This window comes from Elgaria multicarinata, chromosome 1 (genome assembly GCF_023053635.1).
Source record: "Elgaria multicarinata webbii isolate HBS135686 ecotype San Diego chromosome 1, rElgMul1.1.pri, whole genome shotgun sequence".
NCBI lineage: Eukaryota > Metazoa > Chordata > Lepidosauria > Squamata > Anguidae > Elgaria > Elgaria multicarinata.
Window position 1 is genome coordinate 160,371,975 of NC_086171.1, and position 15,398 is coordinate 160,387,372.

The 15,398-nt window shown below is 43.1% G+C and overlaps 1 protein-coding gene across 1 annotated transcript in view; it reads right to left on the minus strand.

Annotated features, from left to right (window-relative positions):
* The window catches only part of FGD2 (FYVE, RhoGEF and PH domain containing 2), a 29,405-nt gene extending 21,337 nt beyond the window's left edge, over positions 1–8,068 (minus strand). The window contains exon 1 of the mRNA XM_063140884.1: positions 7,800–8,068. Coding sequence (XP_062996954.1) covers positions 7,800–7,867 — 68 coding nt within the window. The 5' untranslated portion in view covers positions 7,868–8,068. The remainder of the gene's footprint in view (positions 1–7,799) is intronic.
* Positions 8,069–15,398: the final 7,330 nt, after the last annotated feature.

Below are 15,398 nucleotides of genomic sequence, written 5' to 3' on the forward strand. Positions count from 1 at the left end.
CCCTTATCCACCCGTATGGTGCACATCCAGGCATAAAGTAACTGCTTTAAAGGCAGAGTTAGAGCATAAGGTTAGAACAATTTAAACTACAACAATACAATACCAAGGAAATGCAACACCAAGGAAATGTCTCGGCAGCCAATGTGGCAGATAGCTTTGCCAGCTTTTCAACTGGCCATCGTAGCTGTGTCATTTTAACAGCAGCTTGATGTGTGGACATTAACAGAGGAAGAAAAACAGCTATGGAAAAACGTCCTCTGCTGATTTCTGCACATTAAAGGGACACAAGCAGACAAGGCTATTGTTTCTGGTCAGATGGTAACCCTTGGAACCCTTGTTTTTTCACTGTACAGTGAAGGAGTAAAAGGAACAGGTCAATGGAAGCTGGTGGCTCTAATGTAAGTGTGGTGGAGAATCCACTCCGGCTTCCAGTCAAAACCAGTTAGAACTCTAAAAGAGATATAAATCCAGCTTTATAGTTCCTTTAGAGTTCTGACTGAAACCTGGAGCCAATTTACTGCCCCACTGACTTTGGAGCCACCAGCCTCCACTGGAACAGCGAGAGAAAGAACATCTAGGACAACTGAACATGATTCTAGTTCTGTACCAGTTAGCCTGTAGATTGATCTAAAATGTATTACAGGCAACATAAATAGGAATGACATGGGCAATCTGTGATTGAATCTCAATATTGAACAGAACATCAGTGCTGGTGAAAGGGTTAACTTTTCTCTCTAGTGCCATTTTCCAGATCTAAATCTTCACTGTTCTGAGCTCTTAAAACCAGGGGTAGGGAGTCTGTGGCCCTCCAAACATTGTTGACCTACAGCTCCCATCCTACCTGGTCAAAGGCCATGCTGTCTGGGGCTTATGGGAGTTAGAGTCCAGCAACATCTGGAGGGCAATGGGTTCTCTTCCCCTGCTTTAAGCAATAATAATAATAATAATAATAATAATAATAATAATAATAGATCTGTATTATTATTATTATTATTATTATTATTATTATTATTATTATTACCACTGCCTAGCTCATAGCAGATTTCAGGAGAGATGCTTATTTCTGGAAAAGAGTGTGGGGATAAAAGGTTTAACAAAACCCAAGTGTCCTTGCTCTGATTAGAAGTGGCTGTTTTTAAGTGAACCAAAGTCATCAGGACATCAGATCACTGACCTCTGAATTCATACCGGTTTTGGCCATTAGAAATATGGAATTGTGAGATGTCAATGAAAGCTCTCTGGGCTTAGCTGTCCAACAGCAGTAATTGCTACTGGATAGATAAGGTTGCAAGCAACCTGGTTAAAGAAGCGTCAATTGGTTACTTGTATGAGTCTGAGTTGGTTCCTTGATTAATATATTGATTAGACTTGCAAATGTATTAAAACAATGTTATTGAAAGAAGAAGCACACCTGCTTTGTTATTAGAGGGTCAAAGCAGGCATAAACTTAGACGAGGCATTCCTTCTTGTGTATGAGAAAAGGGGGAGATGCTTCTTTGAAAATGGTACTTGCCATCTGCAGTTTTTAAAGTCCCTGTATTAAAAACAATACATATATATTTAAAATTAGAAAATAGCTTCCTAATTAACCAGGGCCACATTTTTCATTATTAAAACACTTTACTGCAGTTACCCAGTAAGAAGCCCCATTAAACTCAATGTGATTTACTTCTCTCTAGACATTTTAGGAAAGCTGATTTTAATAAACTCAGAACTATGATAAGTAAGATCCCGTGGCAAGTGAGCCTAATGAGAAAAGGAGTGCAGGATGGGTGGGAGTATTTAAAAAAGGAAATTTAAAAGGCACAGTTACAAACAATTCCAACAAGGAGAAAAAATAGAAGACAACAGAGGAAACCAATGTGGCTCCACAAAAAGCTTAGAGATGACCTGAAAACAAAAAGGGATACATATAGGAAGTGGAAGGAAGGCCAGGCTACAAAAGAAGAGTACAGACAGGTGGCGCAGAAGTGCCGAAATGGCGTCAGGAAGGCTAAAGCTCAGAATGAGCTGAGATTAGCGAGGGATGCTAAAAGCAATAAAAGGGCTTTCTTCAGATATGTGAGTAGTAAAAGACAGAGGAAAGAAATGGTGATTCAACTGCTTAATGAGGATGGCAAATTGATAACAGATGACAAAGAAAAGGCTGAAGTGCTCAATTCCTACTTTGCCTCAGTCTTCTCCCAAAAGCGGGTCTATGACCCCCCCTGGAAAAAGTGAAGCAGAAGTTGAGGGGGCAGGATTACAGTTTGAGATTGATAAACAAATGGTCAAAGAACACATAATTTCCTTGAATGAGTTCAAATCTCCAGGGCCCGATGAACTGCATCCTAGAGTAATGAAGGAGCTAGCGGAAGACCTCTCAGAACCTTTGTCTATTATCTTTGCAAAATCATGGAAGACGGGTGAGGTGCTGGACGACTGGAGGAGGGCTAACGTTGTCCCTATCTTCAAAAAGGGCAAAAAGGAGGAACCTGGGAACTACAGACCAGTCAGTCTGATATCCATCCCTGGGAAAATTCTGGAGCAAATTATAAAGAAGTCAATCTGTAAACACGTTGAAATTAATGCTGTGATCACTAGGAGCCAACATGGATTTGTCAAGAACAAGTCCTGTCAGACTAATTTGATCTCATTTTTTGATAAGGTAACCTCCCTTGTGGACTGTGGGAATGCTGTGGATGTCATATATCTTGACTTCTGCAAAGCTTTTGACAAAGTACCACATGATATTCTGATTAACAAACTAGCTAAAAGTGGGCTAGATGGAACAACTATTAGGTGGATTCACAGTTGGCTACAGAATCGGACTCAAAGAGTACTTATCAATGGAAACTTCTCAAACTGGGGAGAGGCAACGAGTGGGGTACCGCAGGGCTTAGTTCTAGGCCCAGTGCTCTTCAACATTTTTATTAATGATTTGGATGAGGAGGTGCAGGGAACGTTTATCAAATTTGCTGATGACACAAAATTGGGTGGGATAGCTAATACCCTGGAAGACAGAAACAAACTTCAAAGTGATCTTGATAGGCTGGAGTGCTGGGTTGAAAACAACAGGATGAAATTTAATAGGGATAAATGCCAAGTTCTACATTTAGGAAATAGAAACCAAATGCACAGTTACAGGATGGGGGATACTTGGCTCAGCAATACTACAAACGAGAAGGATCTTGGAATTGTTGTAGATTGCAAGCTGAATATGAGCCAACAGTGCGATATGGCTCCAAGAAAGGCAAATGCTATTTTGGGCTGCATTAATAGAAGTATAGCTTCCAAATCACGTGAGGTACTGGTTCCTCTCTATTCAGCCCTGGTTAGGCCTCATCTAGAGTATTGCGTCCAGTTCTGGGCCCCACAATTCAAGAAGGATGCAGACAAGATGGAGCGTGTTCAGAGGAGGGCAACCAGGATGATCAGGGGTCTGGAAACAAAGCCCTATGAAGAGAGACTGAAAGAACTGGGCATGTTTAGCCTGGAGAAGAGAAGATTGAGGGGAGACATGATAGCACTCTTCAAATACTTAAAAGGTTGTCACACAGAGGAGGGCCAGGATCTCTTCTCGATCCTCCCAGAGTGCAGGACACGGAATAACGGGCTCAAGTTAAAGGAAGCCAGATTCCGGCTGGACATCAGGAAAAACTTCCTGACTGTTAGAGCAGTGCGACGGTGGAATCAGTTACCTAGGGAGGTTGTGGGCTCTCCCACACTAGAGGCAGCTGGACAACCATCTGTCAGGGATGCTTTAGGGTGGATTCCTTCATTGAGCAGGGGGTTGGACTCGATGGCCTTGTAGGCCCCTTCCAACTCTGCTATTCTATGGTTCTATGGTTCTATGTATAGGAATGCACTGTATTTCAATTAATCAAACCCATCCTTCTCAAACTGGCACCCTCCAGAAGTTTTGGATTCCAAATCCAATGACCATGCTGGCTGAGGATGATGAGAGTTGCAGACTATCACATCTGGAGAGTTGCCAGGTTGGAGAAGGCTGAATTCTACCCAATGAATCAATTAAACATTGTAGCCTTATGAGTAACAGTGGTACAAACATGTTCATGCATGCGTGCATCATGGATACACAAAGGTTCTGCATCTATTTGTATTGAGAACATCTTGCCTGCATAGTATCTCATTGGACACCACCTCACTGGCCCACAACATGCTCAGAAACATGGCTTGCCTTTCTTCTCTTCCATGGAATGGTTAGACCTTCTGTTTGTGCTTCTTGTAGGTAAAACTAACCTGTGCACATCTAGAGCTGGCCTGAGAAAGGATCTTCCACATTTCTATTTCCAAACTGAGTGCTGCTACTGAGGGCTACATCCTTTTTTCTGTTCCACATTCAGACTTCATAATGTACACTATGCTTCCTTGTCTATCCAAAAGTCAGCTTTTATTTCCCCTCACTAAGCAAAGTTTCATGTTTCAGAAACAAAACCACAGATCACAATAAACAGAGGCATATGACAGCCTCTGATCAGACTAACAGCAGAAAAATCTATCTACCTCTGTTCAAGCAATGGGTAAATTAATGGGGTAAACTGGTAGAGTTCCTACATGTTCCACATTCAATCCATGTGGCCACCAGCAACCCTAAAACCACTCACAAACCTAAAACAGCCCAAGGGTTCTGGGTGGTTTGTCATCCAACCACCACCTCCCTCGCCAGGTTCACACATAATGACAAGCTATGGTGTGCTCCCACCTCACCCTGAATATTCAAAATGGCATCCACCACCACAATGAGAAGTCCCACAGAGAAATTCATTCATGGCGGCTTCTCGTTACCTCTATGTGGCAAATGCTGATAGAAAAAAGCAGCCAGAGTTGCATTGTGGGACTCCAACTTAATGTTTTCAAATGATATAGGCAATATCATTTGGCACCACCATATTCAGAAGAAAGTTTACAAAAAGCAGTAGTAGTGCTACACTATCTGATTCTTGATATTTTTTAAAGGGTCAGGCTTGCGGTCTAAAAATATAGCAGATTGTTCATGATTTTGCAATGAGAAAGGCCATAAAGATAAAACTCTAAAGTGAATTGCCCTATTTATAAAGTATCTGCAGTTGTGTAGAACCGATCGATCGATCGATAGATAGATAGATGATAATACCTTATTAGGAGCAATCAAAAAGTTAAAAATACTCAACAAACTTTGTAAGAATCTTCTTCAGGCTGGATGTTATATTAAATAAAAAGAGCAGAAAGGAATGTGTTTTGGGGTCATGATAGAAAACTGCCAGCATGGATCATGTGTAACTTCAGAAATGTAGAAAATGTACTGTCAGAGTTAAAACAGAAACTTTTTGTTATTGGATGGGATAGAGGCAGTGCATTGGGGGGGGGGGGGGCATGTTAAAAAGTGATGTTTGGATCTTGCAGTCTGTATTTGCCTCAGAAAAACCTCCCCATGGCTTACCTTAGGAGATGGAAACTATTAGCCACATGAAGCTCCAGGTCATGTCCCCTTTTCTTCCTGAGAGCTAAGCAGAGCAATCTTATGGTTCCTGCTGGGACACTTTCCCAGGAAAGCATCCCAGGAACCATACGATATGGTGAATTCCCCTGCTCAGCAGATAGTGCTACAACCTTGGAAGGGGGGAACCTGCAATTAAATTGTACCCCCACCCCCACTGCTTTACAGCCACCACCATGGAAAGCACCGTGGCAGCTCCTCTCCAGAGGCTGCAACATCTGAAGACCTTGGGAAGAAGGATAGGGGGCAGAGGGCTGCTTTTAAAGCGTCTTAGGAAACATCAGATGTTACAGGAACACAGATCTCTGAGCACATTCATTCTGAACCGCTGCACTGGTTACCAATATGTTTTCAGGCTCAATTCAACGTGCTGCTTATTATTACCTACAAAGCCCTAAATGGATTGGGCCCAGGGTCCCTAAAGGACCAACACTTCCCATATCATCCTGCCCAGATACTAAGATCTGACAGAGGAGCCTTCTCTGCATCCCAACAGAAACTGATGCGAGGCTGGTTGAAATGCAAGGCAGAGCCTTTTCTGTGGCTGCACCTCAGTTGCAGAACTGTTTTCCATAGGAAGTTCATCTGGTCCCTTCACATTTTATTTTCCACTGTCTGCTTAAGACAATCCTGTTTTGGCAGACTTTTTATTAGCTCCATGATTTTACACGGCCTCTGATACTTTAACTATTTGTCAGAACTCACTTTCTCTTTTTGTCTTCATTTTATAATTTCTTAATGAAATTATAAAACATTATTGTATTTTAAAATGTTTTTACGAATTTATTATTAGCTGCCTTGGCGTTACATTTTAGCAGAAATACAGGATATAATTTACCCTTGTAAATAAATGCAGAATAAATATATATATAAATAAATAAATAAATAAATATCACTAGGAGAATATAATTAAATTCAGTCTCTCAAGGTAGGAGATACCACCTGTGATTATAATCCACATGAAATTTGACAATTGATCTTGTATTTCTTATGAGAAAATAAGAGTAAAATCCACCCATCCTGCTTATTATGGACAAATCTTCCAAACAGTGAATAATACGTAAACATTATGAATGGTTGTCAACCCCTATCTACAAGTAAAAATAAAGCCTTTATAAGAACATATTGCCCAGTATTTATTTATTTATTTATTTATTTATTACATTTATATAGCGCCCCATAGCCAAAGCTCTCTGGGAGGTTTACAAAAGTTAAAAACAGCAAACATTAAAAGTATACACAATTTAAAAACATAAAAACAACAGTATAAAAACAACAGTACCCATTTAAAAACAACAGTTCTGGGGGTCCGTTAAAAAAAAAAGTGCAGCTAGTCATGATGATGCTATTATTTAAGTGAGTTTAAAATGCAGAACTGCACATGCTCAGAAAGTATTTTTAAATCAAATTTGATGAACAGTTTTATTGTTGCTGTAACATATTAAGAATGTAGAGCATGGAATGTAGAGAATGGAATGGTGGCGTTGGAGGGGAAGATAAGTGTTAGTTGCATGCTTCACAACTAAAATAATACACATCGTCATCTAAAGCTTCCACCCCACTCCACCTGTACACATACACACACAATTTATTATTGTTGTTGTTATAGCGTTTTCTAACAAAGCAATAAGAGAGCCAGTGTAGTGTTAGAGTGTTTGACTGGGATTTGGGAGATCTGAGTTCTGATCCCCATTCAGCCATGAAGCTCACTGAGTGATTTTGGGCTACTCACTGACTCCTAGCCTAAGCTACCTCACAGGGGTTATGGGGGTGGGTATGGGACAGGAGGAGGAAAATGTAAGCCGCCTTGGGTTCTTTGCAAGGGGGGGAAGTGATATATAAATGTAATAATAAAAATTAAGTGCAGGGTCTAAAATTACCTACCAGGACCACTGATAATGCCTTGATTATCCTTAAATCCTCAGAGGCTAAATTTTCTTCAGCCTCTAAATGATTATCTCTATGGAGCAAGGCAGAGAGAGAAAATGGTCTTATGACCAATTTCTCATTACAGTTCCCAGAATTGGCCTGTGGCTGCAGAGCACATTCCCAGCAGGTGGATTGGCAGCACTGACAGATTTCTTAAAGAATCCAAATAAATGCAAGTGGCTCTGAATGAGCTTTGCAGTGTCCATGATTTGGGGACACTCTCTGTTAGAGGCAGGATTCTGGGGCACTTAGCATTCTTTGTTAGAGGCATATCAGAATTTAACCAATAGTAAATTCACAGGTTTTACTACTGCACTACCTGGGACTGTCCTTACTCAACTTCTTCAGCTCCTAAACCCTGATCTGCACATCCCAAATAAACACCTTGTACCTGAAGTTCTCAAATACACCCACAAGGTTAACCACAGAAGTCGGTGGACCACTCTGCTTCTCCTCCATCAGGCTGATCCCCTTGCCATCTGAAGCTGCTCCAGAAATTCTAAAGTCTTGCACACAAGAGAATCCACAGTGAGACACGCTATTAATGTTTAACAGCTCAGATGGTCTTTGCTTTATGATATTTCTGAGTTTTCCCCCCCCCCCCAAAAAATGACAGAATACTCAAATTACTGAGCAATTCAAAAATTGTTGCCTTCTCTGTGGTGCAAGGGAATCTGCAAATATTGTGGTTTGCTATAAATGGAAAAGTTATGAGGAAGTACTGAAAGCAGAACATGAAAAGAAAAGGAACATATTTTACAAACCTTTACAAGAACTAGTATATTTATAATAAATTTTTAAAAGCATTTTTTTATTATTTAACATTATTTTTAGGTCACCTTTAAGGGTGGAATCCTCACAAGATGACGTACTGGATAAAAACAGACAATGCAACATGTTTATAAAAGCAATACAAAACAATAACATTCAATAAAACAGAGAGCAGCCTAAAAACTGGGAAAAGCCCAATGAAAACAGGCAGGTTTTCAGAGCTTTCCTGAAGAGAGGGGGCTGAGAAACCCCCAATGGAAACTCATTCCAGAAGCGTGAAGTCACTACCAAAAAGGTCACCCTCCTTCTACACACCACCCTAACCTCCCTTGGTGGTGGGCAACTGAAAAGGGGCTCATTGATAACCTCAGAGTTTGTGCTCTTTTCATTTATGGTTGGCTCTATCTTGACTCATGTTTACATCATGCCTGGTATGCAATAATTGCTTTTGTAATACCATTACATTATACCTGCAATTTCAGCCTCACCACAGTAGCCACGTGGAAAAGACATTTGCTATTCAAGGGAAGAAATAACCTACAAATTCTTATAAAACCTACTAACTACATATATGGAGAATACGATTTATAGGATTTTGTCGTTCGTCTCTTAAATCCAGATGTCTAACTTTTGGACGCACTACTAGAGCGAGCAACTTCACAATGCCTTGTACTTCACGGGACGGTGTAAAAGCCGGAACGGAACGGAACAGGCCGGAACAGCCCCATGATATTAAAAAATCATACCAAAAACAGTGGCATGTGTTAGCAACACTTGAGAACAATATTTTAGGACTAAAACCATACCAATATTATATCACTATTAACCCCAAAACTCCCAAAACGACGTCCGGAACAGAATGGGATGGCCGGAACGGCCACTAGGGAACGAGCGATATCAACCAAACTCACCAGTCATGCATAACTAAATGGCAGGGATGCAATAAGCCCCAAAAGTTGCCCCGAAACCACGTTCAGATACCCGTTACGGGCAAAAACACATATTACGCAAAATGGGCCGTAACAGCAGCTTCCCAACGAGGAAAGTAAACCAAACTCACCAGATGCACATAACTAGGTGGGACAAATATAGAAAGCTCCAAACGTTGCCCCGAAACCACGTTCAGATACCCATTCCGGGCAAAAACATGTACTGCGCAAAACCGGCCGTAACGGCAGCTTCCCAATGATATAAGTCAACCAAACTCACCAGAGGCACTTGACAAGGTGGGACAAATATAGAACGCTCCAAAAGTTGCCCCGAAACCACGTTCAGATACCCGTTCCGGGCAAAAACGTGTATTGCGCAAAAACGGCCGTAACGGCAGCTTCCCAATGAGGTAAGTCAACCAAACTCACCAGATGCACTTGACAAGGTGGGGCAAATATAGAAAGCTCCAAAAGTTGCCCCAAAACCACGTTCAGATACCCGTTCCAGGCAAAAACGCGTATTGCGCAAAACGGCCGTAACGGCAGCTTCCCAATGAGATAAGTCAACCAAACTCACCAGATGCACTTGACTAGGTGGGGCAAATATAGAAAGCTCCAAAAGTTGCCCCAAAACCACGTTCAGATACCCGTTCCGGGCAAAAACGCGTATTGCGCAAAAACGGCCGTAACCGCAGCTTCCCAATGAGGAAAGTCAACCAAACTCACCAGATGCACATAACTAGGTGGGACAAATATAGAAAGCTCCAAAAGTTGCCCCGAAACCACGTTCAGATACCCGTTCCGGGCAAAAACGCGTATTGCGCAAAAACGGCCGTAACGGCAGCTTCCCAATGAGGTAAGTCAACCAAACTCACCAGAGGCACATGACAAGGTGGGACAAATATAGAACGCTCCAAAAGTTGCCCCGAAACCACGTTCAGATACCCGTTCCGGGCAAAAACGCGTATTGCGCAAAAACGGCCGTAACGGCAGCTTCCCAATGAGATAAGTCAACCAAACTCACCAGATGCACTTGACTAGGTGGGGCAAATATAGAAAGCTCCAAAAGGTGCCCCAAAACCACGTTCAGATACCCGTTCCGGGCAAAAACGCGTATTGCGCAAAAACGGCCGTAACGGCAGCTTCCCAATGAGGAAAGTCAACCAAACTCACCAGATGCACATAACTAGGTGGGACAAATATAGAAAGCTCCAAAAGGTGCCCCAAAACCACGTTCAGATACCCGTTCCGGGCAAAAACGCGTATTGCGCAAAAACGGCCGTAACGGCAGCTTCCCAATGAGGTAAGTCAACCAAACTCACCAGATGCACATGACAAGGTGGGACAAATATAGAAAGCTCCAAAAGTTGCCCCAAAACCACGTTCAGATACCCGTTCCGGGCAAAAACGCGTATTGCGCAAAACGGGCCGTAACGGCGGCTTTCCAATGAGGTAAGTCAACCAAACTCACCAGATTCACATAACTAGGTGGGGCAAATATAGAAAGCTCCAAAAGTTGCCCCCAAACCACGTTCAGATACCCGTTCCAGGCAAAAACCCATATTGCTCAAAACGGGCCGTAACGGCGGCTTTCCAATGAGGTAAGTCAACCAAACTCACCAGATGCGCATTACTAGGTGGGACAGATATAATAACCTCTGAAATTTCCATGAAAGTCAGGTTCTGTTACCCATTCCGGGCCATAGTTCATATTCCCAAAATTAGCTGGAAAAGAAAATTATGGGTGAGGAAAATGAGGCACTATCTATTGTCGGGAAATTGCCTCGAAAGGCAACTTCTATGTGTGTGAATGCAATCAAATAAACTACTTTCATTGTACTAACTGGAACATTTAATAAACTTTCTCAGAATCCGGAGTGAAGTTCTGCAAAGATGGTTTCCTACAGAAGCCCATAGTTGTCATGTGGTTTGATAGTGTGCTTAAAATATCAGTCTATGATGGCATTGTTGGAGTTGGCCTGTCTCATTCCATCATGAAGCTTACAATGACCTGTGGCTATTCACATCTTTCAACCTAACTTATCCCACAGGGTTATTACAAAATTGGGAAAGGCCATTGTAGTTCACCATGCGTTTCTGGGTGGCGGGTGGGATATAAATGTTCTGTCAAAAAAGCCCAGGTCTTTTGAGGATTGCCATGGGAGTACTGGAGGCTGCATTCCAGGAAGTCCAAAAACGTGGCCCCCAACCCCTTCCAGGGCTGATGGAGGCCTTCCCCCTCAGCCCTTTCCCCTAGGAAATTGGGTGCCAGTCCCGGTTGCCCTGGAGATCTCCATTTTTCCAGAGGTCCCCCGGGTTTTCCGAGTCATCTGGTCACCCTTATCACACCAGGAGACAAAGCGTTAATGCCCACATTCCACAATCTTGACAGGTACCCCTCCCCTCCCCAAACATGGAATTTATTTTTAAAAGCCAATCACACAATTTTTAATTGTATGTTAGGTGTTTTGAATAGGTTAGCCCCATGTGAATAAGAGGGAGCTAGGTTGACCATTTGTTTGATTCAGTATAACCCATTGTCATTGGCTGTGATGTTCTGAAGCTTTATTAACATATACGCTTCTTTAGTCATATTCTTTATGACAACATGAATACAAGAAAAATAACCACAAACAGTAAGAACAAAAACAATGTACATAATATCTATCTATATATACTCTTTCTCTCTCTCTCTCTCTCTCTGTTTGTGTGTGTGTGTATGTGTGTGTAAATGTAAATGCTAACATATAGCACCTGTTAACATAAATTTTTGCCTACAGTGTAGATTATTCATTTCTCACAACACTTTGGACATTTGAATATACCACGAGAAGCTTGATTTATCTCAAGGCAAGAGAGATGGTACCAGTCCTGACATGCTCCCTCGCACAGAACCATGGTGTCCCTCTTGGGTTTCTTGCACTGATCACCCATTAAGCACAAAGACCAAGATGAAGTGTAATACTGTTGTATTGCTGAAGACAAGAACTGGATTGTAGAGAATGCTCCTTTCGGTGATTTTCTAGAAACAGGACTATTGAATTGCTGTCCCACCTATTAATGTGCGTATGGTGAGTTTGGTTGACTTACCTCATTGGGAAGCTGCCGTTACGGCCGTTTTTGCGCAATACGCGTTTTTGCCCGGAACGGGTATCTGAACGTGGTTTTGAGGCAACTTTTGGAGCTTTCTATATTTGTCCCACCTTGTCATGTGCATCTGGTGAGTTTGGTTGACTTACCTCATTGGGAATCTGCCGTTACGGCCGTTTTTGCGCAATACGCGTTTTTGCCCGGAACGGGTATCTGAACGTGGTTTTGAGGCAACTTTTGGAGCTTTCTATATTTGTCCCACCTTGTCATGTGCATCTGGTGAGTTTGGTTGACTTACCTCATTGGGAAGCTGCCGTTACGGCCGTTTTTGCGCAATACGCGTTTTTGCCCGGAACGGGTATCTGAATGTGGTTTCGGGGCAACTTTTGGAGCTTTCTATATTTGTCCCACCTTGTCATGTGCATCTGGTGAGTTTGGTTGACTTTCCTCATTGGGAAGCTGCCGTTACGGCCCGTTTTGCGCAATACGCGTTTTTGCCCGGAACGGGTATCTGAACGTGGTTTCGGGGCAACTTTTGGAGCTTTCTATACTTGCCCCACCTAGTTATGTGAATCTGGTGAGTTTGGTTCACTTACTTCAGTGGGAAGCTGCCGTTACGGCCCATTTTGCGCAATACGCGTTTTTGCCCGGAACGGGTATCTGAACGTGGTTTCGGGGCAACTTTTGGAGCTTTCTATATTTGCCCCACCTTGTCAAGTGCGTCTGGTGAGTTTGGTTCACTTACCTCATTGGGAAGCTGCCGTTACGGCCGTTTTTGTGCAATACGCGTTTTTGCCCGGAACGGGTATCTGAAAGTGGTTTTGAGGCAACTTTTGGAGTTTTCTTTATTTGTCCCACCTTGTCATGTGCATCTGGTGAGTTTGGCTCACTTATCTCATTGAGAAGCTGCCGTTACGGCCGTTTTTGCGCAATACGCGTTTTTGCCCGGAATGGGTATCTGAACGTGGTTTCGGGGCAACTTTTGGAGCTTTCTATATTTGTCCCACCTTGTCATGTGCATCTGGTGAGTTTGGTTCACTTACCTCATTGGGAAGCTGCCGTTATGGCCCGTTTTGCGCAATACGCGTTTTTGCCCGGAACGGGTATCTGAACGTGATTTCGGGGCAACTTTTGGAGCTTTCTATATTTGTCCCACCTTGTCATGTGCATCTGGTGAGTTTGGTTGACTTACCTCATTGGGAAGCTGCCGTTACGGCCGTTTTTGCGCAATACGCGTTTTTGCCCGGAACGGGTATCTGAACGTGGTTTCGGGGCAACTTTTGGAGCTTTCTATATTTGCCCCACCTAGTTATGTGAATCTGGTGAGTTTGGTTCACTTACTTCAGTAGGAAGCTGCCGTTACGGCCCATTTTGCGCAATACGCGTTTTTGCCCGGAACGGGTATCTGAACGTGGTTTCGGGGCAACTTTTGGAGCTTTCTATATTTGCCCCACCTTGTCAAGTGCGTCTGGTGAGTTTGGTTCACTTACCTCATTGGGAAGCTGCCGTTACGGCCGTTTTTGTGCAATACGCGTTTTTGCCCGGAACGGGTATCTGAAAGTGGTTTTGAGGCAACTTTTGGAGTTTTCTTTATTTGTCCCACCTTGTCATGTGCATCTGGTGAGTTTGGCTCACTTATCTCATTGAGAAGCTGCCGTTACGGCCGTTTTTGCGCAATACGCGTTTTTGCCCGGAACGGGTATCTGAATGTGGTTTCGGGGCAACTTTTGGAGCTTTCTATATTTGTCCCACCTTGTCATGTGCATCTGGTGAGTTTGGTTGACTTACCTCATTGGGAAGCTGCCGTTACGGCCGTTTTTGCGCAATACGCGTTTTTGCCCGGAACGGGTATCTGAATGTGGTTTCGGGGCAACTTTTGGAGCTTTCTATATTTGTCCCACCTTGTCATGTGCATCTGGTGAGTTTGGTTGACTTTCCTCATTGGGAAGCTGCCGTTACGGCCCATTTTGCGCAATACGCGTTTTTGCCCGGAACGGGTATCTGAACGTGGTTTCGGGGCAACTTTTGGAGCTTTCTATATTTGCCCCACCTTGTCAAGTGCATCTGGTGAGTTTGGTTCACTTACTTCAGTGGGAAGCTGCCGTTACGGCCCATTTTGCGCAATACGCGTTTTTGCCCGGAACGGGTATCTGAACGTGGTTTCGGGGCAACTTTTGGAGCTTTCTATATTTGCCCCACCTTGTCAAGTGCATCTGGTGAGTTTGGTTCACTTACCTCATTGGGAAGCTGCCGTTACGGCCCATTTTGCGCAATACACTTTTTTGCCCGGAACGGGTATCTGAACGTGGTTTGGGGGCAACTTTTGGAGCTTTCTATATTTGTCCCACCTAGTTATGTGCATCTGGTGAGTTTGGTTGACTTTCCTCATTGGGAAGCTGCCGTTACGGCCCGTTTTGCGCAATATGCGTTTTTGCCCGGAACGGGTATCTGAACGTGGTTTCGGGGCAACTTTTGTGTCTTATTGCGTCCCTGCCATGGAGGTATGCATGACTGGTGAGTTTGGTTGATATCGCTTGTTCAGTAGTGGCCGTTCCGGCCATCCCATTCTGTTCCGGACGTCGTTTTGGGAGTTTTGGGGTTAATAGTGATATAATATTGGTATGGTTTTAGTCCTAAAATATTGTTCTCAAGTGTTGCTAACACATGCCACTGTTTTTGGTATGGTTTTTTAATATAATGGGGCTGTTCCGGCCTGTTCCGTTCCGTTCCGGCTTTTACACCGTCCCGTACTTCACACATACAAACGCAAGGGAGCGCCATACAACTACTCCTGTGTAGGCTTTCCATCAGGCAATTCCCAATCATAGGCATAAATAGACAATTCACTGATGGATAACTTGTCTATTGACATTCGTAATCCCTGGTTATTTTTAACACCATCATGTGTGTTTTTCTTCAGAGGGGTAAAAGTCGCAGCTGTTCATAGGAGACAAAGGAGAAATTCCCACCTCATACCCGCACGCACAAAGAAAAAGAGAAGTTAATTGCCTTTCTATCTCAGTTATCTTGTGAATTTTTGCTGTGCTTTGAAAGGAGAAGTAAACTGTCCAATATTCTTTTCCCCATACTGCAGATGAAGGAGGCATGCTGAGGGAGACTGTAGTTCGCAACAATCCTGCAGTGTAGGCCAGTGTTATTCTCCTTATTTTGCAGGTTTGATCGGTCCAGGCTGAGAGAAA